The sequence below is a fragment of the Athene cunicularia genome (assembly GCF_003259725.1).
Source record: "Athene cunicularia isolate RWA chromosome 5 unlocalized genomic scaffold, athCun1 chr5_part2, whole genome shotgun sequence".
In the NCBI taxonomy this organism is placed as follows: Eukaryota; Metazoa; Chordata; class Aves; order Strigiformes; family Strigidae; genus Athene; species Athene cunicularia.
Genome location: NW_020799102.1, coordinates 8,926,047 through 8,953,947, shown reverse-complemented (window position 1 = coordinate 8,953,947; position 27,901 = coordinate 8,926,047). Strand labels below are relative to the sequence as shown.

Below are 27,901 nucleotides of genomic sequence, written 5' to 3'. Positions count from 1 at the left end.
AATTGGTTTTACGCTAATGTTGCTTTTATCCTCAAGGATCCTGAAGCCAGCCATCACCTTGCCTACGTTTGATTAACCCCCTCGTAAAACACATAATTCACAGGTATGTATGTGATGCCAAGCATGTAAATCCTTGCTGAGTTTGAAATTTATGCTTGTCGTTATTTATGCTCCAGTAAGTCCCTCCCCTGGGGAGTAAACAGTCTCAAAAAATGAGCGGAAGGGCTAAGTGCTCTTCTGAGAGACAGTTCTTGTCTTGAAGAGCTGGCAGCTCCTCAAGTCTATTAGGCACACAGCTCCTCACTGGATACCTGACACTCATCAAAATTCACAAGAGTTAAAGATCTACATCTCTCTTGCGGTGGTCTATTCAGAAAGAAGCAGGGTAGAAGAAAGGAGGGATTTCATAAGTGTCCTGAGGGGCGACAGCAGGATTGTGATGCACCTGTGGAGATGATGTCTAGACCCAGAGGGAATTGAGGTAAGATCCTCCCAAATTCCCAGGATGGGATCTTGCTGCTTCTCTTCAAGTTCTTCAGAAAGGTGCTCTCCCATTTGAGGGGTGGAGCCAAGCAGGGTCTGCCAGAGATGGCCAAGAGATCGTACTTGATGTTGAATGTAGGTGGCTTTCCGAGTTGTCTCCACCTCTCCCAGGACCACTGTGCGCATTCCTGGTGGGCACAGATGGTGTGGCTGGAAAACACTGGTTTGTATTCCTTGCTTCTCGGCAGCCCCTAAAAGGCTGAAGGCAAGATCCTTTTGTGCCAGATACTGTACAGTCAAGGAAGATGACTCCATGCCCTCAGGAGTATGTAATCAGTTTAGACAACAGGCAGAAGGACATAAAGGCAGTTTCCAACCTGTGTCTGGGGAATCTCTTTCACCAGTGCCAAGTGAGTTCAGCTTCCATGTGAAGGGTCAGGGAGGAGGGGTTTGGGCCAAAATCTGTTCTGTGTGCCTGCCCCACACATAAGTATAAATGACAATTCTTTGTCATTTATAGGAAGGAGAAGGAGCTTTTTTGCTTCACTGGATGTCTGGCTTGTGTTTTGCCTTCTCCCCAGCCCTAGAGGCACAAGTACTTTGACTTCCCAGCATGTTCCAGCATGCTGAGATGGAAAGCAAAGCGCTCAGCTTTGCATCCTGGGGCATCTTTCTCTTCTGAAAGGGCAGCAGTGCGGGAGCAGCATGAAGCAGATGGATAAATGGTAAGGCACAAGGGCTACCTAAGGGGAGTCTGGGCCCAGCCTCAGGACTAAGGATGCTTCAGAGCTATTGCTTGCTTTGCAGGTGACCACACTGCCAGTGCTTTCCCTCCTCTCCCCAGTTCTCAGAAAGCTTCCTTGTCTGATTTTAATTAATGATTCCAGGACTTTGTCCTGCTTCTCAATGGCTCAAATGTTGGAATTTCCACTGTTTCTCTCGAGATGATTTTGTGGTCTAGAGGCTACACAGTAATGTGAATCAACAAGTTTCTAGTTCTTACCAGAGCATTCCTTTTCATAGGGAATGGCAGCAGGGGTGATCCAAGGTGATTATAAGTGAAGGTGTGTCACCCATGCTATGCTAGGTAAAGGCCTGCAGGAACCTCTCCTTGAAGATAATAGGAAGTTAAAATGCTTATAAATTGCATTAAATTTGATCTGTTAATAAAAAGTAAATGCTTTCTTCCCTGGTGGTTTTCAAACACCCCATTATCCCACCTGGGCAAGTCAGGAAGTATTACTGCTTCCATATCCTGGTACTCGTGATAGATAAGAGTTTAAGCCTTAGGCTGTGAAGTAAGTTAGTGTCGAGGTGTAGATCAAAGGATCACTAATTCAGTATCCAAACAGGTTAAGGGAGGAAGAATTGTTATTTTCTTCTCCTCCTCATCCTGCTGCCTGCAATGCCAATGGAAACATTGTGGAGACAATTGAACCTGACTGCTGTGAGATGGCTGAGGATGTGGCAAGTACAAATGATCGCAAAAAGTTTGGGACCCTCTATCTTAGAAAAGTAGGAAACAGAAGGATACTAGGGGCCATTTTCCAGTACAGCAGCCTTATGTGGCCTAGCTGCCTCCACAGAAAGGACAAGCTGTGGGATGACACATCAAGGTTAGAGGGTTGCTGTGCTCTCAAGGCTCTCATCCTGTTGCTCTGAGACCTCCTGGGTACACTGGAGGACACTTGAAGTCTTACATAGAGGATAATCAGGGGCTCCTGAGGTAATAGGAGCCAACAGGGAAACACTGGTGAAATACCTCAAAGGAATTCAGGTGTGTTCCTCTGAAAAGGTGACCCGGCCAACAGCCCAGCTGAAGTGCCTCTGCACCAATGCACATAACGTGGGCAACCAACAGGAGGAGTTGGAGGCCACTGTGCTTCTAGAAAGACTGGAGTGCTGCTGTCGATGGCTACAAGCTGTTCAGAAGGGACAGGTGAGGAAGGACGGGTGGGAGCATTGCCCTTTGTCAAGAAATGGATGGATTTTGAAGAGCTGTCCCTGAAGAATAGCCATGAGCAGGTTGAAAGCTTATGGGTAAGAATTAGAGACTGAGCCAACAAAGGGGACCTTGTGGTTGGTGTTTACTGCAGGCTGCTGATTCAAGGAGAGCCCTTCACCAAGGGCAAGTCTTGCCTGACCAACCTAGTGGCCTTCTACAATGGAGTGACTACATCAGTGGATGAAGGGAAGAGCTGTGGATGTCATCTGTCTGGAGTTCTGTAAGGCCTTTGACACAGTCCCCACACAACCTTCTCTCTAAATTGGAGAGATATGGATTTGATGGGTGGATTATTTGGTGGGTAAAGAATTGGCTGGATGGTCACTTCCAGAGAGAAGTGGTCAACAGCTCAATGTCTGCATGGAGGTCTGTGATGAGTGGTGTCCCTCAGGGGTCTGTACTGGGACCAGTGCTGTTTAATATCTTCATCAATGACACGGACAGTGGGATCAAGCACACCCTTAGCACATTTGCAGATGACACCAGGCTGAGTGGTGTGGTGACACACCTGAGGGACAGGATGCCATCCAGAGGGACCTGGACAAGCTCAAAAAATGGGCCCATGTGAACCCTGTGGGGTTCAACAAGGTCAGGTGCAAGGTCCTGCACATGAGTCCAGGAATACGGGGTGGGGGATGAACGGATTGAGAGCAGCCCTGAAGAGAAGGATTTAGGGGTACTGGTGGATGAAAAACTGGACATGAGCTGGCAGTGTGAGCTCACAGCCCAGAAAGCCAACTGTCTCCTGGGCTGCATCCAGAGCAGTGTGGCTGCAGGTTGAGGGGAGGGATTCTGCCCCTCTGCTCTGCTCTCGTGAGACCCCCCTGCAGTGCTGGGTCCAGCGCTGGAGTCCTTCGTACAGGAAAGACATGGACATGCTTGAGTGGGTCCAGAGGAGGCCATGAAGATGATCAGAGGGCTGGAACCCCTCTCATGTGAGGACAGGCTGAGAGAGTTGGAGTTGTTCAGCCTGGAGAGGAGAAGGCTCTGGGGAGACCTTATAGTGGCCTTCCAGTACTTGAAAGGGGGCTTATAGGAAAGATGGGGACAGACTTTTGAGTAGGGCATGTAGTGATAGGACAAGGGGTGATGGTTTTAAACTAAAAGAAGGTAGATTCAGACTAGATATAAGGAAGACATTTTTTATAGTGAATGTATTGAAACACTGGTGGAGGTTGCCCAGAGACATGGTGGATGCCCCATGCCTGGAAACATTCAAGGCCAGGTTGGATGGGGCTCTGAACAACCTGATCTAGTTGAAGATGTCCCTGCTCGCTGCAGGGAGGTTGGACTAGATGACCTTTAAAGGTCCCTTCCAACCCAAGCCATTCTATGGTAAATGTAGTACGGTTGTAGAGAAATAACTCCTGTTAAGTTTGAAGGCACCTTCCTGTGGCTTCTTGCTTATTTGAGGGAGGTGTTGTGCAGTTACACTGGGAAGTTGAAGCCTTGCTCTAAGAGGGCTGTCGGTGGCAGATGAATTCAGGGAGCTGTTTTCCAGCAGACCCTACAGTGGTGTTTAAGACCTGTGTCTTGATTATGCTTCAGCAGGGATAGAGGCTGAAGAAAACAGTTCCTAGCATGTTTTTTCTCTGCTTGGGCCCTGCTCTGGTTTGTGCTCTATATCCTGGGGCTCGTACACCCTGGGAGCAGAGGGTGGACGTACACAATGGGTGCTGGTACTGTCTGCCCACCACTTTCCTCTTTCCCAGCAGTTCCTGCAGTGATCTCTGAGGCACTAACACCAGCTGGGGCTTCCCACTGCACAGAAGGGTCTGCTTCTGAGCTTTCTCATGGAGTTACTTTCAGGCCTTTTCCACCAGAATGAGCTGTCGTTGTGTGTCCACAGCCTTGACAGAAACCATAGCACCATTTAGAGGATGCAGTGATGAATATAAACCTGTTCCCACAGCTTCCTACCATCAGAAGGTCTTCCCACTCCCCACTGCCGTGGTATGGCTCTCTCCGTTATCCAGTGCCCACTTTGCAGTTTCATCAACTGCATTCATAAGGTGTATTCTGAAATCATGAGCCCTGTTAAAAGGAGGACTTGGTGGCAAAGCATATTATCAAATATTGATTCCCAGAATAATCTTTGACCTAGTTCATGATTCTCTGCATCTCTCTTTTCTTTTTCAGCTTTCTGCTTTCCTGAATCCAGCAGAGGACCAGAGTCAGCAAGAAGAGAGGGGGTGGAAGAAAGCACTTAAAGACAAGTGAACATCTGCACTGCTGCTGTGAGCTGCCTTGGTGGTGAAAGGTCAGCATCAAGACTGTTGACCCATGTTGGCTCTCGATTTGGGGTAGATAATGGCACTTGGTAGTTGTGTAAATCAGGGCTCTTCACCTGCAAGCTTCAGAGTTCTGGGAAGGCTTTACTTAATGACTGTTGGCTGCTCTCTGGGTTGAGAGATGTGCTGGCAAGTTGATAAGCAGCTGGAGGCTTTTTCTGAGCATGTTCAGTGGGGTAGGTAAAGTGGCAGTGGTAGTATTTTCATATTACAGAGAGGGAACTTAGGTCATGCTTTCAAAGGCTGGAGCTTAGCCTTGCCTGAGAATGAGGTCTTTAGTCAGTTTGCTGAAGGTAATAGGCTGTTGGCCCACACGTACCATGGGGAGGACATCTGCTTTGTTTCCAAAGAGCTGCCTCTGGGCCAGGATTATCTGGTCCAGCTCAGAGAGACTCCAGCCTAGCAGACAGCTGATGATGTTGGACTTGCAGCCCTTTGGGAGCTGCACTTTGATAGCAGCATAGGTGCAGCAGGATTTCCTGCAGCAAGTCTTTCTTGTGTGTGTTGGCAAAGATGTCCGAAGTTACCTAACTTCTGGCATACAAGTTACCTATAATAGACGTCACTGATGTGTCGGATACTAATCTTCTTGCTATCGTTCAAAAATCAATAATTTAAAATAATGATGTTTTTAATGACCTGGGAGCGATTTCATTTGGCATTGTTTCTTCCCCATCTGTCAGACAGTGCTTTAGGGGAGGTTGTGCAGAAAAAGCCTGCAGGCCTGGCTTTCTTTGCTGTTTAATTAAGTACTGTTACTGTGCAAGTTGAGGCAAATGTACCAAGCAGTGTCTGTGATGACTAAATGAATGTCTAGCCAGCAGGAGAGTGTGTGTGTGTGCATGCCACGTGCTTTCTGAGCTGGGATGTGGGTGTGTGCCTTTGTGTGCCTTTGGGCCTGCAAATAGAAATACAGTGGTCTGACAGGGGATAACCAGAGCAAGTCCTGCCATTGAGATTTTAGGTGGCTCAGCACAACAGAGCAGCTGTTTGTACAGTGCTTGTGTTCAGCACCCAGAACTGGAGCCAAAATGCTCAACTTCTGGTATATTCCTGTTGACCAGCTTGTCCCAAGAGTTCAGTTGTGGTAGGATGAGAGCCCAAGAAATTCAGGCTGGGGAATGGTTTGACTTTTGAAGGGACCCCTGCCTTGCCTGGCAGCCATGCTCTGTGTGTTCCTACACAGCTGGGAGGTTGTGGCTTGCAGTCACCAGGGCAGGGTGAGCTCAATCTCTTTTTTCTTTTTTCTTTTTTTTTTTGAGATGTCTGTGTAGGTGGATTGTCCTTTCCTTCTTGCTCTTCATCTAGGTGCTTCATTATTATTCCATTCTCTTGTACTTCATTATTGGCATCTGGCAATCTTTGATGTATTTGAGCCAGCATGCCTTGTAAATGGTTGCCAAAATCGTTTTACCAGACAGTCATCTCATTATGGAGTTTACTCCATACTCCTCAGTAAGGATTTTACTGACCCCAGAAGAGGTTATTCCAGTTCACTGGCCAAAGCAGCCTGTACTGGCCAAAGCACTTTTGAGGCAGTGAAATTGTGTGGCTGTAGGGCTTTTGCCAATACACCAGTCACCTGGAGCCTGTCATGCCTCACAGCTGGCATTCCTCTGTCAGCAGGGGTTCTCAGTGCAGACCATGACAACATCACTGGGTTTAGAGGAAGATGAGGGTCCTGCACTGGGGAGGAAGGGCAGAGGCAAGGGACAGACTAAGGGATTTGCCGAAGGCTTTGCATAAAGTCTGTGTCAGAGTGGAGAATTGCATTCAAGCTCTTCAGGTCCCAGTTTCCTGAATTAATCTTCAAACTGTTACCCCTCCCTTTCATGTGCAGGTTCTTGTCACTCTGAATTTGTCCTTGTTTTTTCCTCCCATCTTTGTGCATTTCTTTTTTGTTGGACCATTATTGCTCCTTGCCACTTGTTGCAAGTGTGTGGGCATAGTAGGAACCTGTTGTTGATTTCTGGTGGATTACATAAAAATACCTCTCTTCATTGTATGACTAAATTTCACAGCCTGTATCCCATGATTGCTTGCTTAAATTTAACTTGCTGGTGAGGTTACTGTCTATTGGACTGGACCAAGTGAACTTCATTATGGAAGTGCTTTTGGTCTTCTAATCGCTTTTACAGTTAGCAAAGCACTTCCTGTTGTGAAGCTTATGTCAAATTACTATGGTTTTATGCATTTGTAATCACACCCCTGTGGCATAGCTGGCCATTTTCTGTCCATTGGAGAGCTTGTTTGTAATTATCCATGATTCAGAATAGACCTTTGCTTCGGTGTTTTAAAATAGAATATAACTCTGTGTGTTAATTAATGTTGCTACTTCTTATCTGGTTGCAAGAGTGGTTCGTGCCACTTCTGAGGTCTGTTATAAAGATGACTGAAGCCGAGAGACCCTGGTTATGTCAGTGATTTCAGGATGAGGCCCCCATGTTCATCGGGGCGCTGTGGAGCAGATCAACACCTCTGTGCTTTTTGGGACCATGAGGCTCAGAGCCTGAAGGCAGACTGTGGCTCCCCTCTCCCCTGCATGAGCTCTTTGGGAAAAGCATTTCAGTGCCTTCTCCTGCCCTCACTTGCTTCCCCTGAAGACCAGTGTAGCTCCCTAAAGGCTGACCCTGTCTCTGCAGGCAGTGGGGCTGGCAGGCCACCCTGTGTGAGGCAAGGAGCACAAACACACCACTTTCAAAAGGAGAGTCTGGAAGGAGCTGCCTTTCCCTGAATAGCTTGCTGGGTGAGTCATTAAGCACGCAGAGGCAGCCAGTGCCATCAGCTCTGCTCCTGGCTAGGAAGGATAGATCAAACAGGAGACAGCCCTGATTGCTTTCTGATTCATGGCCTGCCATCCCTGCATGAATCACAGTGCCTTATAAACCTGCAGCTGTTCCCTGCCAGCTTTCTGGAAACAGATCCTTTCCTTGCAGCAGTGAAGCTGAGATGCTTGAAAGGCCTGTACGTGGTGCTCAGTGGTGCAGGTCCTGCAGTCTTGAGGGGAATTTCAGACTCTCTCGTCTGAGTGCAAGTGCAGTCTCAGCTGTGTGTCTGCCCAGTCCTCACCCAGAACGAGATGCAGCTTCGTCTGGGATTTCTGACCTCTCCGATCAGGAGAAGGGGCAAGTTAGCATCCCTCGATAGGGCCCAGTACCTGCTGTATGCTGATATGTGGAAATATCTGTAGTGGCTTTTTTTCTGGCAGGGGTCATACTTTAAGAGGAAGAGGGAAAGGTTCTTGAAATCCTCTGGAGCAAGAGGGAAACTGGGCCAAGGAGCCAGCGCAAGGCCAGTAAGCATTGTTACTGCCCCCTGGCTCTCAGTGATGAGGACCAGGGTCAGTCTCAGCAAATCTACAGTGCATTTTCCTCTACTTATGACCTGAGTAGAGGGCCATAGTAGAGTAGTAGTACTTATGACCCCTAGAAGGGGTGGGCAAAAATCCAAGTACAGCCCTCAGAGTCTTGTTCCTGGAGGGCATCTCTCTGTTTTGGGTTGTGCAGGCGTGTGTGGCTGTGGGAGCCTGTCTCTGCTGCCATTCCTGTTCTGTGGCTAAATGAAGCCTCTAGGAGCTGTAAATCTGTCACCTTCCGTGAACATTGCATTCATGGGGCGTCTTCTCATTGAGAATTTACAGACCTGTTTGGTGCATATGGTACTGCCAGCATCCATTCCTCCCCACTGCCCCGGGCTTTTTTGTGTTGCAACACGGTAATTAATCTGAGCGTTGCTGGAGGTTCTGATCTCTTCTGAAGATAAATCCAAAGAGTTATTCTTGATATATGCCACCATTTTGGATCTGCTCCCTTTGCCAGTGAAACAGCCTTCTGTTGCCAACTGTTGTTACCAGATGTTATTCTAGAGAAAAATGTTTTCTTGTTAAAGGATGACAGGGGACAGGCATGGGTGGCACTGCTGGCATATTCTCACCTTTCCCTGTTAGTTTCATTTATTAGTATCTAAAGCACAGTCCTGGCTGGGGATTTTGAGTGGGCTGTCATGAAGGAAAAGGAAACAGTTCCCTGCAAATAAAATACAATTATGCTGTGGAATGGGCAGCTGTTGTTCCCAGCCTTGGTTCATCTGGCTCTAAAGCCAGATGTTAGCAGTGCTAGCGGCAAAGATCAAAGTGAGTGACTGACCCAACCCGATAGCCACTTGATTGTGCATCCCCATGTCTCTCTGCTGTCAGGTGTTTTGCAGCGGGCTCACCAAGGTAGACAAGTGCCTGCACTGCGTGTCTGGATTGCAGCTGCAGTGGGTCTGCAGAGGAAGCTCACACCACTTGTGTAAAGTTTTGTAATGTAAGCGAGCATGAACTGCACGCCTCTGGAAAAGGGGAGAGGCTCTTTGCCTGCCTGCTTCCAGGGAGATTGGGTACAAGATGCAGGAGAGGTGGTGTGGATTTAGTTGCAAACTGCCTCACACAGGTGGTGCTGGCAATGATGCTCTGGGCAGTGCCTTTGGCCTGTCTGCCTAGTCAAGCAGTGGTGAGAATATTTTTTTCAAGAGCTTCAGACCTTCTGGAATCACAACAGGAGGCAGTGAAGTGACATGGAGCTGCACTTGCTGCAGACTTGCTTCTGAGAAACCTGCTCAGGACTGTAGCAGATCTGTAGCACTGCACCAGGACTGACCCACAACGAGCTCCCATTCGTGATGTATCTGCAGTGGCATTTTACGCTGTCAGATTCTCTGAAGCCAGTGGTTATGTTTCTTCATCTTAGTAGCTGGGACAGCTGCCCTAGGAGTCAGCTGGCCAGTGAGAAGGGCCATGAGAAATGAGCAGAGTGAAGAAGAGAATTAATTACTCCAGCATATTGCTGGGGTTCAAAAAGGATAGGGCATGTGAGTGGATAACAAGTATGTTCCCAGTTACAGTTGTAAAGACTAAAAATACACCAAACTTAGAGAGGGATCTATTTAAGGCAGTTGTAACTAATGCCAGTGAGGAAAGAACATTCTCTGGAGCCAGATTATTCCATAAATGTCAAAGACAGAGGTTTCTGTCACTGCCTTCAGAAGAAGCAGTTGCAGGCTGGAGTCAGGAGCCAGATACTGGGATTTTCTGGATAACAGGTCTGGGATTTCATTTATTTTGGGTCAGATAGGAAGAAGTGAACATGAACTGTACTGCTATAAGCTTCCTCACTCTGACATTGATCACAGTTCATGGTTTTGGCTTGACTGCTCGCACAATGGTAGGTCTGATCCCTCCACTGTAAGTATTGATCTAAAGGAGAGTGAGTCTCCAGAAGTGACAGCAGGATGGGGAGAGCGAGGGAGGATGAAGGCGGTACAGGAAGGCCACATGCTGGTACCATCTGCCTCCCTTTCACACTGTGCGAGGCCTCGTGCTGTGTAGGTCACCCAAATGGATACAAGAGCTCTTTATCTAAGCAAGCACTGCCTAGCGTCCTGCAGTCAGTTGAATGGCTTGCTCACTGGACTATTTCAGCAAAAGGTCAGAAGTGTTGAGTTCTTGCAGCAGCAGAGTAGTAATGCTGGTCTTTTGGGAGAAAGGGTGTGATGACTGACTCAAGTTTTTATCTTTTTTTTTTCCCCAGGAACTTGTCGAACCAGAAAGATGCGTGAGTATACGGAAAAGAAGGAAACATGTGGAACCATCTGCCTCAAGTACCTGCTCTTCATCTTCAACTTCTTTTTCTGGGTAAGAAACTTCAGTCTGTTTCAGAGGCACTGAGATGGCACTGCAGTTTTGGTGTCAGGGCACAGGAATCTAAAGCTTGATGAAGTCTTTTGGCAAACACCGCTGATGTCAGTTCAGTAGGACACAGATTTTGTCCTGTGGGGTGAAATCCCATCCCTTGGGCTTGCCTGCCCAGGCTGCAGAAGTTATGGTTTGACACTGTAGCCTCTGGCTGTTTCTAGGTCATGTTACCAAGTGTAGAAAATAACAGGGAGCCTGAAAACATGCTTTGTTTTTCAGGGAGACTGAGGACTCCACTTTCTTGCCATTCCTCCTCTCAAGATGGCAGAGGGAGTCGTGGGGCAGCTAGAACAAGGGCAGTGGAGTGGGACAGCTAGAGCAAGGCTAACAAATACCTTCTTGCACCTGAGTCCACACTAGAGCCTCCTACACTCATGCTTCCACCAGAAAGTTACTGATAGCAAAGGATTGTTTTTCCCTTTGCTGCCTGGGACAGAGCATTAGAGGGTCCAGGCCAGACCTTTAAGAAAAACTGTCTGATCTTACTAGAAGCTGCATAAAACCCTCCAGAAAGACAAGGCTTGCAAAGAGAAAAGGGACTGGTAGTCTGGCAGGCTTCTCCACATTCATTCGCTGCAAGGGTTAGAGTTTAGCCAGCCAGGCTGTTTAGCTCTTTCCAGACTGCTTTGTCCCCAGATGTGTAGTCTAGGAAGGAGATACGGGGCGTGGTTGTCATTTATTGGTAGTACTGTTCCCTGACAAACAGTGAAAGCTTGCTGATGTAAAGCTGTTTTCTTCCCCTCTGCTGCATCCCGATAGATTTGACATTTTTTCGTATTTGCCCAGATAATGGTGTAGCTGCATTTGGGAAGGTTCTGGTCCAAGTCCGAATTGCTGTGCACAGGTAGATGCTTCAGGTAGCTTGTGTCTCAGGCTGACTAGGGTGCTAAACTGGCTGCCCTGGAGCCCCTTGGTGCACTGGAGCCTGTGGGTCCCAGTGAGACCTTTGGGAGTCCTTCCTTTAGTGCAGGTCATCTTTGGCTCAGCTTATGGAGCTGAGACACATCCTGGTATCCAAGCCCAGTTGCTCTGGGAGGTGAGGATGTTCACACATCGATGCCCTTCATTTGCTTGCTTCTCTCTCTGCCCAGCTGGCTGGCGGGGCCGTGATGGCAGTGGGCACCTGGACCCTAGCTGAGAAGAGTGACTACATCAGCCTGCTCTCCTCCAGTACATATTCGGCAACTGCTTATATTCTGGTGGTGGCTGGGGTGGTTGTCATGGTTACTGGCATCCTTGGTTGCTGTGCCACCTTCAAAGAGCGTCGGAATTTGCTAAGAGTGGTAAGTTTTGCTTGGTTGTTTTGTTTGGGGGTGGATTCACCCCATTTTGTCTTGAACCGTGCTGGGAGGGAGGGAAACATCTTGGTTGTGTTCTGCATCAACCTTACTTGTTTGTCCTGGAGCAAATACCACTAAAGCCTCCAGCTCCTCACAGCAGTGCTGTCCTTGTCCTAGGGGCAGGTTCTCCTGCAGAGCATTGCCTTTCATCCGCCCAAAGAATGTGCTTACCATTGCATGCTCCAGAAGTACAGAGTACAGTCATAATACCTATACTTTGTGTAAGAACATCTGTTTGAAACTATTCAGAACAAAATCTCCTGGCTTTTGTCTCTTCCTTCTTCCTTCCCCATCCTGTATTATCTTTTGGAAAATAGAAAAAGAGAGGAAAATATGAGAGACCTGTAACAAAACTGGCTTTTAATGACAGTAGGTTCAAGCCAAATTAACGTGGTTTTTCACTTGGTTGTCTACCGGTCTTGGACCAGCCAGGATCGTGATGACACGCAGAATCATGACAAACTCACCCCAGTTTGTTGAAGAGGGAGCATTGCCAAGAGCAAATGCTGCTGCACTGTCTGCAAGCTCCCAGTTTATTCCCACTTGTTTACATAGGTTTGTTTTTATTTCTACATCCCACTGACCTTCAGGTTTTGCCTGTTCACTGCTCACACGCTCACCACACTCTGTAGGTGGTGTTTTTTCCTGCTATTTTTCACACAACATCGTGTTCCATAATGTTGCCTCAGTTATCCACAATCGTTCTTCTAACCTCAAGGTCAGTTTTCATTTTGCCAAACTACCAATTCTTAATTCCCACAGTTGTCAAAAATCAGAACGTTTCCAGTGAATATTTTCTTTAGTCACAAAAAAAATTATTTTAGTTTCGCTTCCACAAAAAAAGCTGCACTGTTTTGATAATCTGCTGCTTCTTTTACACCTTTCTGTGTGTTACTTCCTGAGCTCCTTCCTCACCCACCTACGCTGAAGTTTTTGACCAGCCCTAGGGTTTCTGTTCCACTTCCTACCTCTCAAAACTCCCTTTCAGTCTGGTATGTGGTAGGAGTCCCTTTTAGTATCTGGGCTACAGTGGTGAGTGCAGTGACTGAAATAACAATCAGGGGCTCTTGGCTTTCACAGTTACAGAAGAGGATACTTCAGCAACTCTTCAGCTCCTTCCTTTGGAAGTCCTCATTCACCTCACTGTCCCATTTCCCCTCTTTTGTTTGGATAGAGCAGCAGAAGTAGGAGATGGTGAGCAAACCTGATGCTTGTAGAACTGCTTTGAAGGCCGGGTAATCCCTGCAAGAGGCAGAGTAGGGCCAGAAAGGGAGAATAAAAGAGGGAGGAGGACACAGTGAGTGCATTGCTGATGCTTGTTCATTAGGCCCCTGGTCTGTAGCAGTCCCTTTTGGCCTTGCTTCACTTACTCTCCATGCCAAAGAGATCTCCCTTTGTCTTTTTGCCTCAACCAGAAGCTATGGATGAAAATCCGATGGGGTTTTCTTTGTTACTCTGCCACAGAAAACTAATAATTGTCTCTTGTGAACAAAAGGTCACTCTGTCTCCTTACACCACGGGTCCTTTGGGAGTGGCTGGTTGTGACAGGCCTATTGTCTCTTCTTGCTTGCACTCTGCTTTGGTTTCGGGTGAGTAATCTGCACAAGAGAGAGGGCTGTGCTTGCCAGGGCTGGGTGAGCCTGCCTGGGGGCCTTTGCCAGCTCTGAGCTCAGACAGTAATCCTGACAGCTTCACAGTCAGTGCCCCGGTGTCTGTGCCAGCCTGTCCCAATTTCTCTCTGTACCAGAGGCCCACATAACTATGGGAGGGAGCTCTGTAAGCAGCAATCTCCGCTCTTCCCAGTGCCTCCTTGGTACTTTTAAAAATCAACTACTAACCGCTTTGAGTGCTGTTTGTAAAATGCATATCTGGTTTTTAGTTTCTTCTGTTGAAGTTTCCGGAAGCTCTGAATTTTTTTCACTGATTTTCTACCTAACTCAGTTTTATGGGCCCACTTCAAGGCTTTTCATAGTATTTCATTGCTCATTACTCACAGCTGTGCTACTTTTTTCTTGTCATTGCTTATTTGCCTTCCTAGTGTCTTTCTTTAGCCAGGTGATGTGCTGAGGCTTAGGCAGCAGATGTGGAGTTTCTGTGGCTCCATGAGCAGGCATGGCAGTGTATCTGCAGCCTGGCTGGCTGTGATGCTGCAGTCTAGCTCTCTACAAGCACACAAACCACTACTTTATTGTACTTCAGTCAAGATGCATGCTTTCATACACAAAAGTATACAAGCAGGAGTCTCAGGAAAGCAACTATCAAAGACTTTGCATTTAAAGAAAGGAGGTGGCTTTCTTCAGGCTTGGCCCCTCACCCTGCCACTTATGGTTACCTACCTTGGATAGGGAGAAGGGAACATACATCAGTTATGATTTCTGTTCCTGCTGCCTGGAGCCTTCCCACTGGAGTGAGATTGCTGATTTAGGAGTATAGTTGCTGTGTATCTCTTCTTCAGGTAGTGATTTGGGTTGTAGGCAGGTTCTTCGTGTTTTTCAGGGAAAACAACTAAAACTTGGTGCTTCACTCAAACACTTGAAGCTGGATGGAACAAATCTGGACCGTGTAGATCCTGAGGAGACACCAGGTAGCCCTGACTCTGGATTGGACCCAGAGTAAGAGCAGATCTTGCTCAAAGCCCACCCAGGTCCAGGCATGTGTCTACTACAGGCCTTGGGGTGATACCACACTTCTGACTTGTTCTGCAGCCTCTTGGGAAGCAAGTAGGGCATGTTCCTGCAGCTCCATGCCAGAGCTGGCCTACTCCTCCCAGAGCAGAGCTTTGTAAGAAAGCCCTGCAACTCCTGATGAAGAGCCAGGAGCGCAGCCCTGGGCTCCATGTGTGTCCAGAGTGAAAGCTGCTGCTCCCCTCTGTCAGCATGGTACTTGGAAGTGGCCCTGAGGGAACGATGAGACTGAGATAAGGATAATGATGCAGTCTATCAGCAGAGACAGGCTGGAGTCCTGGGTGGCAGATGCACTAACCTCCTTTACAAGGTTTTACATGGGCCTTGTGACTCAAATTTTTTAAGGTCTGCGGGATATGTTTGTTTCTCCCCACTGTAAGCCAGCGCAGTGAGCCAAGCTGTGGTGACACAGCTCATACCTGAATGCCTCTGACATGACGACACAGAGCAGGGAAAAATAAATTAAAGAAGCTTTCCAGTTCATTGGTTGTTCTCAGCATCCTGCTGGTCTTCTGCCCCCTCCTTGCAGAGAGATGATGTCAGAGCAGTTAGGACATAACTGGGTCCCAACAAAAGAAAACCAGCCTTTGTGTCGAGGCACACCCATCCTTTCTTGCCCCCTTTCAACCTCCTGTGTTGGGACCAGCCTTTAGCTATCCTGCACTCTGCTGGGTGACTCATTCCCCTGGTATGAATGGGTACCTTGTACAGGCCTCTGCAGAGATGGTCAGTGTTCGGCTGTGGGGGAGAGCGTGTGGCTGGGGAGTGAAAGCCTGAGATTGTCTGCTCAGATTAAAGCCCGGTCTGCAGATAAAACCCAGCTGTCCATCCTTTGCAGCTGCTGAATCCCAGCGGGGGTGAAAGAGGAAGCCTGTGTGTTCATGTCTGTGTCATTTTACTCCTGCTAAGGGGCTTGGAAATACCTAGTGAAGAAGGGTGCACAGTGAGAGTGTAACTCTCGTGCCATAAAAGGTATCTGTGGCTGTGTAGGTCAGCTTGCTGTGTCCAGGTCTTCACTGTCCTGTTTACCAGGGAGAAAGAGAGATGGTTTAATACCCAGTTATGTTTGTAGGAAGCCGCTTGCATCATCCCTTGGGAACAGCCGTTTCTTAAAGTCAGGATTAAAACAGAAAACAGGAGATAATATGTTTGTTCTCTCCTGGGGAGGCCGACTCTTACAGGGGCTTAGCATGAGGTCCTTGTTATGGCGGAACTGATGTTTCTTCAGCTTTATCTACATAAAAGATGAATTAATAGCAGTCATAGAGCAGCCTGGATCTGTAAAGAAGCTGTTCATTGCTGACCAGGAGCAAGGCAGGGGCTGTGTCAGGTTCTCCCTGAAAAGGTCTCTTTGACCCTAAGCAGAAAGTGGCCACATCACCCTCTGTCTTCAGGCCTGCCTAGTCCTTTTAATCCAGTACATATGTTCGTCCTTGTAGGGTTGGTGTAGGAACAGTGCTCCCAAACAGTTTTCTGTACTGTCCATTTGATTCTCCTTGTGGTAAGCAGGGCATATCCCTTTCCATTTCACTGCCATTAAGCCCTTTTAAGAAATAGTCATGTTCTCATCTTAGTCTTCTAAGAGCTCTTATCACTTTGGTTTTGAGATACTGAGCTTTTCCCTCTATGTCATAGTTCAGCAGAACATTTAGTCACAGTCCTGAGCATGAATCTGTGCTAAAGTCCCATCTGCTTCAGTAGTGCCCTTCAGCCTGTGGTGGAGCCCCCCACAAGTCACTGGGAACATAAAACTATGGTTTATGCATATGCCTAGCTGGTCTGCTATATCCTTGGTGAAACAGACCCTCTGCTGCTTTATTGAATCATCATTATAACATACATTGCTCCTTAGTAACGTGATGAAATACCCTAAACAATATCAGAACAAGCAAAAGTTTCAAATTTTTTGTATTGATGTCAGAATCAGATGTTTTCTATGATACTGAGTGTAGTCATCAGGTTATCCAGCAACAACTTTCTTTTGTCCAGTGATCTTATCTTAGTTGCCTGCACTTTTCTGTTCTCTACATCCCTTTGGGTCTGTGAGTTAAACTCACACTTGCTGCTGCTTGTCTTCAGTTACCCTGTGGTTGGTTGGTTGTTGTTTTGTTTGGGTGGTTTTTTTAACCTATGGGATTGTTCTTTTCCTACTCTATTGAGGTCTTAATCCCAGCCCCTGCCTTTGAACAATGCTGCAGAAAAGCATCAATGAAGACAGAGTCATGCATTTTATCAGATAATAAAAAGCTAGCTCCTGGCATCTCCTCACATTCTGTTCTAATATCCTGCTTTTCCCATTCTTTTACAGTACTTCATACTGTTGCTGTGCATCTTTCTCTTGGAAATCATTGCTGGAATCCTGGCCTATATCTACTACCAACAGGTGAGTGGATGTTAGTCCTTAGATACTCAAACCAGGGAGAAAAACCAGCTGGTTATAATCCCATTTCTCCAGGCAGAATTGGGCTTGGAGGCTTGGGACCTAGGGTCTGGTTGTGGTTCACCTTTGTGTGCTGTTTTTCTGCAGAGCTTTGTAGAATACAATTTTTGACGCTGTGTAGATTTAGGAACTCTCCTAATGCCCTTCAAAACATAGTGCAAGCACCTGAAATCACATTAGTGCCACTTAGTGTATTGTGGGCACAGGAAAAGTCCCTGCTGCATCCAGCAAGCTAGCTGCCGTACTTCTGAACTAGCAGAGATAATGGATGGTCCGGCTGAGAGGTCCTTTCCGGTCAAGAAGTTTGAGAGCTTCACTTAAGCAGCCCAGCTGAGGGGCTGGAGAACAAGCTCCCAATAGCTGCAGTTCTAGCCTGGCACTTTTTGCAGTTGCAGAGAGCAGAGCCTTAAGTCATCACTTTGTTTTCGAATGGGGTTTCACCACCAAGGCACAAACCACCTGCAAAGTTGTTCTCATGTCTGGAAATTGATTGGAAATGGCAAATTAGGATTGTTGTCAAGTGGTTGTTTGAAAAGCAGCTGGATGTCCCATCTTGTTGGCTTCACTGCCAGGATTTCTTGCCATTCCTTTTTCTCTTGGGCCTTCTGTGCTTTGCCTCACTAAGGTGGGCAGTGGCAGTTTGTGAGGAGCCAAAGAACCATGCTGGGTCCTGCCAGGAGGATCAGTGGTATGAATGTGTGTGTTTAATAGGGAAAGATCAATCCTGGAAGGGTCAGTCCAGATATCCATGCAAAGGCACGAGGTTCATATATGACAATGGATTAAGAGGAGCTGATCCTTAGGTTGAAATAAGGGACAACAGATTCAGAGCTGTTCCCTTGAGCGCTTTAGATCACTTGGGGGTGCCTCTGATCAATAGCTGCACTCCCCCTTGCCCTCTGGCTGACAAATCCCCCTTCTTTTCTGGTTGCAGGCTGCTTCCTCTGTTTGCCACTGTTTTTATTTCAGCCCTTGCTTTGGTGTCAAAGGCTCGTGCATGTGTGTTTAAATTGTTTCTTTTGTTATCTCTATTCCATGCTGCAGTTCTTCCCCGTGAGCCCGCAGGTAACTGCTTTTCTCCCAAGTAATAATTCTGCTAATGGACTCTCCTCTTTATTTGCCTCTGATGCCTTCCAGCTGCTGAACCTTTTGCTTTCCTTTTATTACACTAAGTCCTTTGCACTTCTGTAGAGCTTCCCAGCCCAGGATCTCAAAGCATTTTGCAAATACTAATGAATGAAGCCTCATACCATCTCTGTGAGGTAGGTGTTGTCCCCATTTGACACATGGGGTTGGAAAAAACTGTTTCAAAGGGAGAGTAAACTGTAGAGTGTATTTTGCACAGTTCAACATAACCAGGTGTTTGACCTCTCATTTACTACTGAATGTGTAGAATAAAAGGTATGCAGAGAGGCTACCCACCTGTTTCATTCATTGACTCCATCTAACATGCATGTTGACATTGTTTATTGGTATAGGAAACTTAGCATTTCACAGTGTTGGACTAAAGCAGTGTTGCTGTATGAACTAGGATGACCAAAAAAAATGATGCAGCTCTTTGGCACTTTTTGGCTGTCACCTGGATGGGTGAGATGAATTCAGATGGATTGAAAGAGCCTTCACAGGAATAAATGTTTAAGTTCAATCCCCTGAACATGCCAGTGGTTTATGATGATGCTTTCAGAAATTCTATACTTGCAAAAACAGACTTTGTCTTTCTATCACTGTTACCGAGAAAGACTTTATAGTGCTTTTGCAGTCTCACACTTAATTCTCTTGTGTGGCATACTTTTTCATGCCGATACAAGAGCTATTCAGTCTGCATGCTGTCAATCCAGCATGCACAGGACTCTAATTTCTTCTTGCTCCTGGTCAGAATGATTTGGTTTTTAGCATTTTTTTAACAGGCTTCAGAGGAAAATGACTGCATGTGGTCTCATAGGCATATTCATATTTAAGCAGGCACAGTTTTGTGTTCTATTTTGTTGCAGACATGTCTTGGCAATCTTAAATATTCAAGGTGAGGACCCATATAGTAATGTGTACACAGGCTGAAATTTGGACTTGAAGCACCTCCTTCCAGTTATTAAAATGGAGGCATGATCTGTAGTCAATTGGAAATAGGCCTGTCCACTCCAACCTTGGAGGATGATCTTGAAGGAAGCTGTAGCTTCCACTAGGCTCTCTGCTTTCCTCTTGGAGCAAAGGCAATGGAATGTATGCAGGGCTCTGAGTCACTCTGAGGTGTGTTTGCCTTGTGATTTTTATCCCACTTGTCTCTCCCATTCAGCTGAGCATGGAGCTGAAGCAAAATCTGAAGAACACCATGACCCAGAAGTACCAGAAGGAGGGAGAAGAGAGTGTCACCAGTGCCGTAGACAAACTGCAGCAGGAGGTAGGAATTTCTAGAGGTAGGGACAATTAATGCAGTGGCAGAGGGCTTAAAATCGAATGCACAAAAGGCAACATGGGCTCTTGACATCCAACATACAGGTGTTTCACAGAATCATCTTAGTTGTAAAAGCCCTTGAAGCTCCTCCAGCCCAACCATGAACCTCACCCTGACCGTTCCCAACTCCACCAGATCCCTCAGTACTGGCTCAGCCCGACTCTTCAACCCCTCCAGGGATCCCGGGGACTCCCCCCCTGCCCTGGGCAGCCCATTCCAACGCCCAACAGCCCCTTCTGCACAGAAATCCTTCCTCAGAGCCAGCCTGACCCTGCCCTGGGCAGCTTGAGGCCATTCCCTCGGGGCCTGGCGCTGGGGCCTTGGCTCCAGAGACTCATCCCCCCTCTCTGCCCCCTCCTGGCAGGGAGTTGCAGAGGGCCAGGAGGTCTCCCCTCAGCCTCCTCTTCTCCAGACTAAACCCCCCCGTTCCCTCAGCCACTCCCCAGCAGACCTGTGCTCCAGACCCTGCCCCAGCTCCGTTGCCCTTCTCTGGCCACGCTTGAGTCATTCAGTGGCCTTTTTGGGGTGAGGGGTCCAAAACTGAACCCACTCATTGAGGGGCGGCCTCAGCAGTGCCGAGCACAGGGGTCAGATCCCTTCCCTGTCCCTGCTGGCCACGCTAGTGCTGACACAAGCCAGGATGCCATTGGCCTTGGCCACCTGGGCACACTGCTGGCTCCTGTTCAGCCGGCTGGCAATCAGCACTCCCAGGTCCCTCTCTGACTTTCCTCTGTATGCTGAGTGTATCTTCTTCTGCTTCTCATTCAAATGTGGTTGGATGGGGTGCAGGGCCTGGGCCATGTAACCAGCAGAATTGCGTAGTGGGATCTCTGAATGGCACACCCAGTAGCACTGTGGAAACACCACCTGAATTGCTCCCACAGTGAACTGGAGCTGCCAAGTCACTCTGACAGCTGCTTCTACTTCACACTTCAAAGCTTCGGAGAAATTGCTGACATTTTTCATTAAGCTCCTCAGTACCCTGGAGAGCAAGGTGTAATGAAAGAGCCTTCCTGCCGCTGTTGCTAGCTGTGCCTGGCTCAGGGGTGCTTCGGGTTGGGGCTGCCACACTTCTGACAGCCTTTCCCACAGAAAGGACCCTTGTGCACAGGCACTTTCAAAGCGTGGGGCCTACTACACGCATACTGCCATAGCAGGTGCATTTGTGATAATAACTGGTAATTAAACTTACCCTGTTATCATCTTCAACACTCTCCAGTCTGGTGGGTCAGAGCTGAGGCAGCTGCAGCTGCACTCTGGTTACAGTTCATCCCAGCAGTAACCAGAAGTCACAGCTGCTGAAAGATGGATGAAGCTGGTATTTAATGGCCGTTTTGGGGACTCGTAACACAAAAGTCACTAATAATTATAGTCCTCCTCCCTGCACCTCCCCACCCAAAAAAAAACCCCAAAACATAAAATCAAACCCGTGCAATAGCTGGAGGGCGAAGGCCGGGGTTTGGTGTGGGAGGCTGGAGGGGGAAGGAGGTTGTGGTACTTGCAGGCTCAGGCTTTGCTCTGTGTACACGCAGTTCAAGTGCTGTGGGAGCAACAACTATACAGACTGGGCTGACAGCCAGTGGATCAAATCTCCAGAGGCCAATGGACGGAAGGTCCCAGACAGCTGCTGTAAGACGATAACCGACCTGTGTGGCCGACGAGACCATCCTTCCAACATCTACAAGGAGGTAAAGAGCAAAAGGGCTTCAGAACCCCCTATCACAAAGTATGTAAAGAACACGGGCAGGGAGTGAGGGTGTTGGGTTACTGCTGCAAACTGTCAGTAGGCTTCAAAGTCAGTAGAATTCCTTAGAAAGCAGAATTAATTTCTCTGGTTAAGTGTTCAGCCATCTAGGTTATTTTGTTTGTAAATATAGAGAAAAATAATAAATTATATTTGTTGCTACAGAGTATATTAGTGATAGGGGGAAGTAGGAGAGATGGTTGGTTCTGGCCAGAGACCTGGATGTGAGCCCTATGTTTGACACAGCTTCCTGTCATTGGAATTACTCAGTGAGGTGCAGATGGATATACTTCTGGTACTAGACTGAGATAGTAGGATTTGACCTACAGTATGAAGAAACAGTGTATGAAGAAGAAAGAGGACCCCGTAGAAGACAAATTAGGCCAGTTCCACTGGGCTGCAGTTCAGGCTGAGTTGAGGTAGAGGGGCTTGTCTCTTTCCTGGAAGAAGGAAACTGAATCTCAGACTAGCTGAGTAAGTAAACAGGTTGCTCTTGGACCATTTATTCATCCAATTTGCATTAGACTGGTAAAAGTTGTGTTTATTTTAGTACCCTTGAGTCCTGACACCTGGCTTCAACTTGCTCACTGTGATGCTCTCTGTGGGGTGGCATAGTCCTTTAATTCATCAGGGGAACCAGCACCTTGGATGGCTGTATTGAGTCTGGGGAGCAGCAACTGAAGCTTTTTCCTTATTCCTGTCCCCTGACAGTTAAGGAGGGCTGTGGATGAAGAGGTGGCCCTCTTCCAAGCAGGTATTTATTATCAGGCCTTGTGCTTTAAGCAGGACTTGGAACAGGAGTGTGGATAACATCTGCATTAAGCTGAGCAACTCAAACAGCTAAAAGGAAACCGACTGTCTATCTTTGTGAAATGAATAGGGAGGTGAAGTCCAGTCTTTCTGATCCACTAAAGCCCCTCTTATGTTCAGCTGCTTGCCTGGGTTTTGCTCTTCAGAAAGAAGCATTACCCATAAGGTTTGTGCCTTCCAGGTAGAGACCCAAGGAGGAAGTGCAGAAAAGAGTCCGAGGGCTGATGAGGTGTTTCTGGGAGTGGAAACGAACAACCATTTGGGCAGGGCTGGCAATTCCCATCCTCGCTCTGTGCTGCGTGAAGCTGGAGGTAGCTGCCCAGCTGCCTTACTAAGAGAGGCCCTGTAGGCTGCCAAATGTATTGGGCTAGCTCTAGAGAAGAAGAAGCTGTAAGGGGAAGTTTGGATCCACAGGCTGATGCTGCATATCATGATATGAGGTCTCAGAGTTCAGGAAAGATTTTAGGGGCTTTGGGGAAGAAGAACCTAGAAAAGGATCAGAAGAGGGAACAGGAGTAAGTGCTTTGTGTCAGGGCAGCTGGGGCTGACTCTAAAACCTCTTGCTGGCATGGGAAAAGTGAGGCCTTTGCCATCCCTCCCTCGAGGGCTGTGTGCTTGCTCCTTTCCTCTGCCTGCATGCATGTTCTCTGTGATGTGGGGCAAGAGGGCTCCCAGCACCCTTGGGGCACTGCTGTAGCCTACACAATATATCCCCCTGATGTTACTATGGAAAACCTGCCTCAGTAAATTAAACAGTTTAATTATTTAAAGGGAACTATTTAAAAAATAAAACCAAAAACCAAAACAAAACAAAAAAAAAACCCCACACACTGACAGAGAATGCTCTTACCAATTTATTTTTGCTTTTATGACAACAAAAACTTGGCCCGAAAACAGGGAGGGGAAAGATCATGCTGCCAGCCAAGTTGCAAGGCAGAGGCAGGCAGAGCCTGGCATTCCAGGTTCACACTGAAACTCATTGCTGTCATAAATAGCAGCAGGAGGAATTTACTCTTAAAAGACTCCTGTCATGTTAGAGTTCTTGGTAGCAGATCCACCCAGTAGCATTTCCTGAGCCTTTTGTCCTGACAGGAGTAAATACCCTCTCCAGGAGTGTGCTAGGCAGTGAGTGAGGGAACCTGTCTCCACCTATCTCGGAGAAAATTACACTCTCCCTCTGTGTGATATGGCCAGTTCTTATGCATTTCTCCTCACCAACTAGCAGCCACCTTGGGTTTGTTTGACAATTCCTGAGCCAGTAGGTCCAGAGCAATGCAAAACGTGATGTGGTTTGCAACATCTGTGCAGCTTTTCCACAGGCAAAGAGATTACTCCCAGACACTGCTTTTCCTAGCATTGCTTTCAAGGGTCACAACCATTGGGTTAAAGTGAAGAAGAGGTTAAAATGAAGCTGATTTTCCATGTCCCTCCTTTCATCCTGCAGAGCGGTTGCATTACCAAGCTGGAAAACTTCATTCAAGATCATCTGAAAATTATCGGGGCAGTGGGGATCAGCATTGCTTGCGTGCAGGTAAAAGGGCTGAGTGGAGTTTTGGGGGGTGCTGGGCAAAAAGGAACCCCAGACCCGAGGGATGGAAAAAAATCAGATGTTTTAGGCTCTTCTCTGCCTGGCAAGGAGGAGTTGCCATGTGCTTTGGGGATCTGAGGAGTCGCTAGGTCCAAAGCTGCGCTGGCCCTGGCAGGCACTTTGGCAGACAGAGAGGGACCTCTTGTGGGGACCCGCCGTGGCTGCCCGCGCTGCTGAAGAGCCAGCCGGGAGAAGTTCCCTACCCCCCTTTGTAGGATTATTTTGAGTCATGCTGAATTTCTCCCTTGGCTGTGTCATGTTGAAGAACAGCACTGTGGGTCTGTAAAGGATTTGGGAGAGGGTGATCAGTAAAGGGGTGGGGTATGGATGCCTCCTGCTCTCATTTTAGAGGGGAGGGCACAAGATATTCTTCTCTTGAAGATGAAGACATCAGGGAGTTCCTCATCTTTCCCTTTTTTCTGGCAAGTAGCCAAATTACACCCCAGAGAAGCTTCTGGTGATTAATTACGAGGATTAGCACAGATTATGTTCTCTCCTGCTGCTTATTGCAAGCTGGAGTACAGTATCCCCAGGCAGGAGCTACCTGCCACTCCAGTCTGGGTCCAGGCTGTTAGTTTGCAAGCTGTTGCCTCCACTGCATCCGTTCTGTTTTTTCATGCATTTCTCTCTTCTCTTTACACCCTGTAGATCTTTGGGATGATTTTCACCTGCTGTTTGTACAAGAGTTTAAAGCCAGAACCATATTAATAGCTGCGGGAACTCTGTCGCTCCCCCTCTGCCACTTCCCTTAGCGCCTGCCAACCTGACCACTCCTCGCCACCACCACAGAAGTGTCTGTAACCTGAGGACTTGGCTCTGTAATTAAATGCTTCTCGAACCGTGCACCGCCTTACCTGCTCCTCTGGGGAGAGGCACCCTCCTTGTGCACAAGGCAGCCAGGAGTTCAGTGGGTCCTCTTCACTGTCAAGAAACAAAGAGCTGTGGATCTTCTGCTGGAAATTTTAGTGAAACAGTCCTTTGATAGAACTATGAAGCAAGATTTATCCAGGGTCATTTCTCTTGAGGCTTTTCCTGAGCCAGTGTGAAGGTATCGGGATGCTCTATGAGAACTGTGGTTTGTTCTCTGAGAAGTGGCTCAGCAGCATCAGGCGTTGACTGAGGACAGATGATGCTTCTGCGCTGAGCTGGAGCCAGAGCTGAGTCTCTCATACATGGAAGATTTCTCTCCCTCCTCACAAGTGTGCACCAATGTCCTACCACAGCTGATCTCTGCCTGAGAGGATGCCTGCCTGGTTGCTTGGGGCAGGAGCTGCTCTCCCTGCTGATCGGGAGCACCACGTGCTGCAGCTGAAATCCTGTCATGACTCACATGTTGCCAAGATGTGCGTGCCTTAGGATTTCTCGCAATCCTTCCTTGTCCTCCTCCTTGAAGCTTCCCCAGCACAGTGCTATTAGGAGCCATAAGAGGCCTCTTGCCTCCTAGTGATTCTGGAGCAAAGACGATGGACTTTTGGATCTGGTCTGTTTTACTAAGTGGCTTCCAGTGCAAATGAGAGAACTTCATTTCCTCCTACCTATCCCCTGCTGAGTTTGGTGAAGAACTGGTCTGTTTGTGGGGCTAGCATATCTTCCTACCCCTTGGCCTGTTCAGTTAGTGGAAATACCTTCTCACATCTCTTTACGTGTTGAGATGCCTTTGGCTTGATTTTTCTAATTTGTCTCTCTTGGGCAGGAGATGAATACATACAAATGTTTTATCAGCCTCCAAAGAGCTCATTAATCAGCTGAGGGTTTTCTGGCTTTAATGAGATGTGGAAGCCCACTTTACTGGTTACTGCCAGGAAGGTCAGGAGAGTTAGCTTCAACCAGTTGCCCCAGTGTACTTGGCAAATTGTTAGTGCTGGGTTAACTGTCTGTTTGCTGCATAGGAATAGGTTTTAATGAAGTATTCTCTCTGCATTGGAATCCTGGATACACACAGGATATAGACATCACCATTGCCACTGACTTAGTGCCATCATGATGCCAACAGGTCTTGGCCCAAATTCATAGGATCTTGTGTGCCTCTTGTCTTGTTCACACCTTCCTGGTATGCCTGTTACACCCATGAAACAGAAAGGGCTGTGGGGTTTTGGTGTTTCTAAGCAGTGAAGACAAGCCCTTTTATAAACACACACATTTATTCCCTCTCCTGGCCTTTCAGTGGTGCTGGCTGAGCCCTGTCCCTTGGCAGCAGACAGTTAACATGAGCAAAATCACCCAGACCCCTGAAGGGTCTTGCAGCATTGTGGGAGTTTTAGTTCACAGAGCGGAAATCTTGGACTGGCGCTAAAGGGTGACAAGTTAAAATTCAGAGCAGGTCAATTTGAAACTCCCCCATCAACATCAACTCCGTGAAATAATCCTTAACTAATGCAGAAAGAGAGGTAGATGAACTGAGGTGTATCCTTGGTTCCACAGCAGTAGGAAAGAGGGGAAAGAAATCTAAATTATTGTGTAATGATCTAAAGGAGAAATCTCTAAATTATTTCTTGTTTTAAAATCAAGTTCCTGACAAGTATTGACTACTAACTGAGAAGAAAATATTGAGCATGTTGCTTGAAGCAATATTTCTAGTTTAAGCATATCTTCATAGCTGCCTTCACCCATTCCCTTCAAATACACTGTACAGGGTTGGGAGAGGCCAGGAAGAATGAGATATGACCAGTAAGTTGGCTTGTATCCATTGAGTTGTTTTAGACTTTTTTTCTGTCTCATAATAATCATTGCATTTTTTTTTTTAACCCAGTTTAAGTTGCTGGCCAATATAAAAATAAAGCTTATGATTCTGTACTTTGTGTAACAAAACTTACGGGGTACTGTGAGTGGGGTGGATGTTAAGGATTCCTCAGATCCTCCTGCTGAGGAGCCAGTTCCTCACAAAGATGCTGGTCTGAGGGACCAGGCTGAGAAGGAAGCTGGGGAAGGATCTGCTTCGTGTCGCTGACCTTGCCAGCCTGGTTATGGTGTGCTGCAGCGGGGTGCTGCCCTCTGTCTGCTCCTCCATGGGGCACCCCGAGAGCCAAAGGTGCAGAACCTCAGCACCTACCCCACACGGCTCCAGGGCCTGTGGTACACCTGGCCACGGGTGACATCTCCCCCTCGTCACACAGGCTGTGCTTTCTCATTCCGTGCAGGGTGCTGGGGGAGACACAACCGGCCCTTTGCCGTGGCAGGGGCTGCCTCACCTTGCTGCTGCCTGTGCTTACCAGGCAGGTCTGCTTAACCGCATCAGGGTGCTCTTAATTGAGGGTGTGAATTGACTCTGCTGTGGTCACCTGCACTGTTTCCACTCATCCCAAAGACAGGGGAAATCTTTCATCTTTCTCTCTTGCCTGGAAGAGGCTGGTAGCCGGGTGTGTGTGCTGCTGCATGCTGAGTGTTTGCTCTGCGTGCTGTGGAGTAGATTGTAGCCACCCTCTATCATAGATGTCAAAAAGAGGGAGCAGCTATGTGCCCTTTTTTGTTGCCCTTGAGGATTTAAGGTTGAAAATGGCCTGTTACAAGTTTGAAATAGGCCTGTGTCAGCGCGCTGGCCAGGCGCGGTGCAGCTGGCAGGCACGGCCACTCGGTGGCTCTCGGGGCTCAGCACAGTGTGCTGTGGATTCAGCCCTGGCAATTCAAGTGAGTCTCAGTTCTTGGTGCTTGGCTCTGTGGGCAGCAAGACCCTCGCGTGGCCAAGCCCCAGGGAAGTGCAGTACAGGTCATGCTGGGCTTCCCGTGCCTGGAGGGGGAAGGTCGCTCCTTCCAGCCCCTGGTTTTCATGCTGCAGCAAGGCACTGGCCATGTGAGACTGAGACTGAGAGCTTGGCCTGGCCTGCCCTTGGATCGGAACATGGGCTTCTGCTAAAAAAAACCCCACAGATGTGTTGGCATGTGCCAAGGAGCGAGCCCTGGGAGGCTCAGTGGTGGGATGAGCCGTGGCCACTGCAGTGGTACTGCCATGGGGCAGGCAGGCACTCCTGAGCTACGGTGGGTAAGGCAGGGATGTGCCCAGGTGGCCAAGGCGGCCAGTGGTATCCTGGCTTGTGTCAGCACTGGCGTGGCCAGCAGGGACAGGGAAGGGATCTGACCCCTGTGCTTGGCACTGCTGAGGCCGCCCCTCAATGAGTGGGTTCGGTTCTGGGCCCCTCACCCCAAAAAGGCCATTGAATGACTCGAGCGTGGCCAGAGAAGGGCAACGGAGCTGGTGCGGGGTCTGGAGCACAGGTCTGCTGGGGAGTGGCTGAGGGAAATGGGGGGGTTTAGTCTGGAGAAGAGGAGGCTGAGGGGAGACCTCTTGGCCCTCTGCAACTCCCTGCCAGGAGGGGGCAGAGAGGGGGGATGAGTCTCT

General features: G+C 48.0%; 1 protein-coding gene across 1 annotated transcript; it reads left to right on the top strand.

Annotated features, from left to right (window-relative positions):
- Positions 1-26,358, top strand: CD151 (CD151 molecule (Raph blood group)). Its single transcript, XM_026850429.1, has 9 exons — positions 1-103; positions 4,628-4,748; positions 10,350-10,453; positions 11,605-11,796; positions 16,846-16,920; positions 19,268-19,372; positions 20,959-21,114; positions 23,425-23,511; positions 24,217-26,358. Exons 3-9 carry the CDS (start codon positions 10,370-10,372, stop codon positions 24,274-24,276), a joined length of 759 nt encoding a protein of 252 aa, XP_026706230.1. The 5' UTR covers positions 1-103; positions 4,628-4,748; positions 10,350-10,369; the 3' UTR covers positions 24,277-26,358.
- The last annotated feature ends 1,543 nt before the right edge of the window (positions 26,359-27,901 follow it).